This window comes from Benincasa hispida, chromosome 6, assembly GCF_027475165.1.
Source record: "Benincasa hispida cultivar pf3 chromosome 6, pf3_genome.v1.1, whole genome shotgun sequence".
Lineage (NCBI taxonomy): Eukaryota > Viridiplantae > Streptophyta > Magnoliopsida > Cucurbitales > Cucurbitaceae > Benincasa > Benincasa hispida.
This window is the reverse complement of record NC_143483.1, coordinates 26,051,737-26,054,180: the sequence shown is the minus strand read 5'-3', so window position 1 is coordinate 26,054,180 and position 2,444 is coordinate 26,051,737. Positions and strand designations below refer to the sequence as shown.

General features: G+C 32.8%; 1 protein-coding gene across 1 annotated transcript; it reads right to left on the bottom strand.

Annotated features, from left to right (window-relative positions):
* Positions 1 to 225: 225 nt before the first annotated feature.
* LOC120079341 (large ribosomal subunit protein eL38z/eL38y) lies at positions 226 to 1,846 on the bottom strand. The gene is made up of 3 exons (XM_039033504.2): positions 1,705 to 1,846; positions 716 to 899; positions 226 to 496 (listed from the first exon to the last, which is right to left on the bottom strand). The coding sequence occupies exons 1-3, from the start codon at positions 1,705 to 1,707 to the stop codon at positions 474 to 476; spliced, it is 210 nt and encodes a 69-aa protein (XP_038889432.1). The 5' UTR covers positions 1,708 to 1,846; the 3' UTR covers positions 226 to 473.
* Between the last annotated feature and the right edge of the window lie 598 nt (positions 1,847 to 2,444).

Genomic DNA, 2,444 nt, shown 5'->3' with positions numbered 1-2,444 from the left:
TGTCCTTTGTATTCTTTTCACACGTTCGACCTTTCACGACTTGTAAAACACAATTATAGAGGGCAGAATTATAATCAAAACTTTTACAAAACAAAATCGTTTTCCCCAAATCTTTGAAAGCCCAAAAGTTTAAAACAAAAGAGTAATCCTTCATTATCACCATCCACCTGCCCACCTACAGATTTCTGATGAGCGAAACTAAAAGTATGGAAGTTGAGGACAAAATAGAACAAAAGGAGCAAAAGGGCCAATGATGATTGAAGTTCTGAATCAATGATGGACAAATCTCTGATAGTTTAAAATCTGAAAGGGTTCATAAACTTTAAGAAACACTATAAGTTCAATCCAACTCCTACTTATGACAAAATCATTCAATATCAGATTGAAAACAAGAAAGAAAAATAACTGGCAAACGTTTCCTTCAGCCCCTGATTTTTTTCCATATAAATCTCCAAAACTCGCTCACTAATTCTTCAAAGATCTTGCACACTCAAACCTACAGCAATTTGAACCAAAAATATGCATGAATTAAAATGCTATAACATGCGTAGTTAAACAAGAATATATACAATTTAAAATTGAAGATAAAAATAACAAATACTGATGATTAGTTAATGGCTGCTTTGTTGCTAAACCATGTCACAACTTAGCAGTAGAGTCTTGAAACCAATCAGACAAACTCCTGAACATAATTCAAAAGAGCTTAAAAGAATACCTGGTGGAAGAGACTGCTTCAATTTGTCAGCCTTCTCTGAGTCGAAGACGCAGAGTGTGTAAAGGTACTTGGAGCAGCGAACCTTAAACTTGACTACATCTTTGCTCCTCTTGATTTTAACAGAGCGGGCATCCTTTCTTCTTGCAGTGAGAAGAAAGTCTTTGATCTCGTGGATTTGCTTCGGCTGTCAAGCAAGAGAAACATAAGGGAGTTTCAGCAATACTGTTTTGAAACTTTAATGCAATTTCATCAACACTTTCAAAAGAAGTAAACAATTCATGACAATACCAGAGGTAGAAACAATGCCCACCTGATAAGTATATACCACCCATACTTTATAGGAATGCTTGTGAACTAAATGGGAAGGTCAAGAAACTTGATAATGAATGAATCTCAGAACAAAGAACTCATAACATAGAAAACCCAACTAGATTCAGGTAATCGATGCATTACAAATCAATTGGTTAAAAGGGAAACGTAAAAGAAGCAGAGAGACTATATAATTTGCAACAACAAATGACACAATAAATAACGATGTTGACGAACACTTCATAGATGGTGCTCTTTATCCCACCAAAAAAATACCTTTTATAATTAATCAACCCTAATACGGGCCAAACAATCAACCCATTATAATCTCATCCAAATTCTAGCCCATACTCAATTCTTAGTTCCATTATTCAAAAAGTTCAAGAAAAAAAATCCAATAAAAACTCACTACAACAGTTGGAGAAATTTAACATTCGAAAAGCAATCCAAACAAGCTCGACAGATAGTCAAATATTTAGAGATCTGTAGCATGAGTTGAACAAAAAAAACAAGTCATTAATTAGATAGAACAAAAACTCGGCCATGACCCAACATAAATCAACAATAACATAGCACTTTGGTAAGTGAATTGAACAGAAATTTCAAGAGTGATAGGAAGCGACATTAAAAAAACAGAGCAGAGAATTGTCGTAAACGAAGCGAAGAGACAAAAGTAGTACCATTTTTAGGGGTCGCGAGAGAAGAAATGTGACGCGAGCGGCGTTGGGTACTGAGGTTATGAGAGAAACAAATATACTAGGAACGGCAAGGGAGCAAAGCTTTCTTTAGGGTTTCGAGAGAACGAAGAGCGAATTATGGGTCTTTTTTTAGGGCTTCAAATTTAGGAGAACAAGCGCATGGGCCATTAGTTTAATGCTCGTTGGGCCAACAAGGGATTTTTACATTAAAAACTCTCTTTAATTTTGATTTTTTTTCAATAAAAATTTTTAGTGTTGTTTTTTTTGACAAAATTGTCCTTTTCCCATGTTTTTTTCTATTTTCGTTTTTCATCCTATTTAATTGCGTAATTATTCTTTTTCATTAATGAGTCACCTTTTTCTCTATTCTCAAAGTTTCCTTAATGAAAGAGAGAAAACGAATTTCATATGATTTTTTCATTTTTATTTGAAGAGATAAAATGTATTTAATATAATTTTTTTAATTTTCAATTGGAGAGAGAAAATACATTATTTTATTTTCCATTTCACGGTTTCTAATGTCTCTTCATTTTTCATGTTTGATTTTTAATATTATGTAATATATACCCTTGTTTGTTTTGAGTATTATTTGTTTTAATGTAATATATTCCATTGTTTATTTGGTTTATATACTAGTTATTTATGTATACACTTACGTATCACTTGTGATGGTAATATATTCCTCTGATGTTCTGATATGTATGTCAATATTGTTGGGTTGA

Bases quoted from the DNA above. Each gene is read 5' to 3' on its own strand.
- LOC120079341 (XM_039033504.2), bottom strand. The intron at 497-715 runs GTATTCTTTTAA...AAATTGCTGTAG, and splicing joins GAAGCAGTCTCTTCCACCAG to GTTTGAGTGTGCAAGATCTT.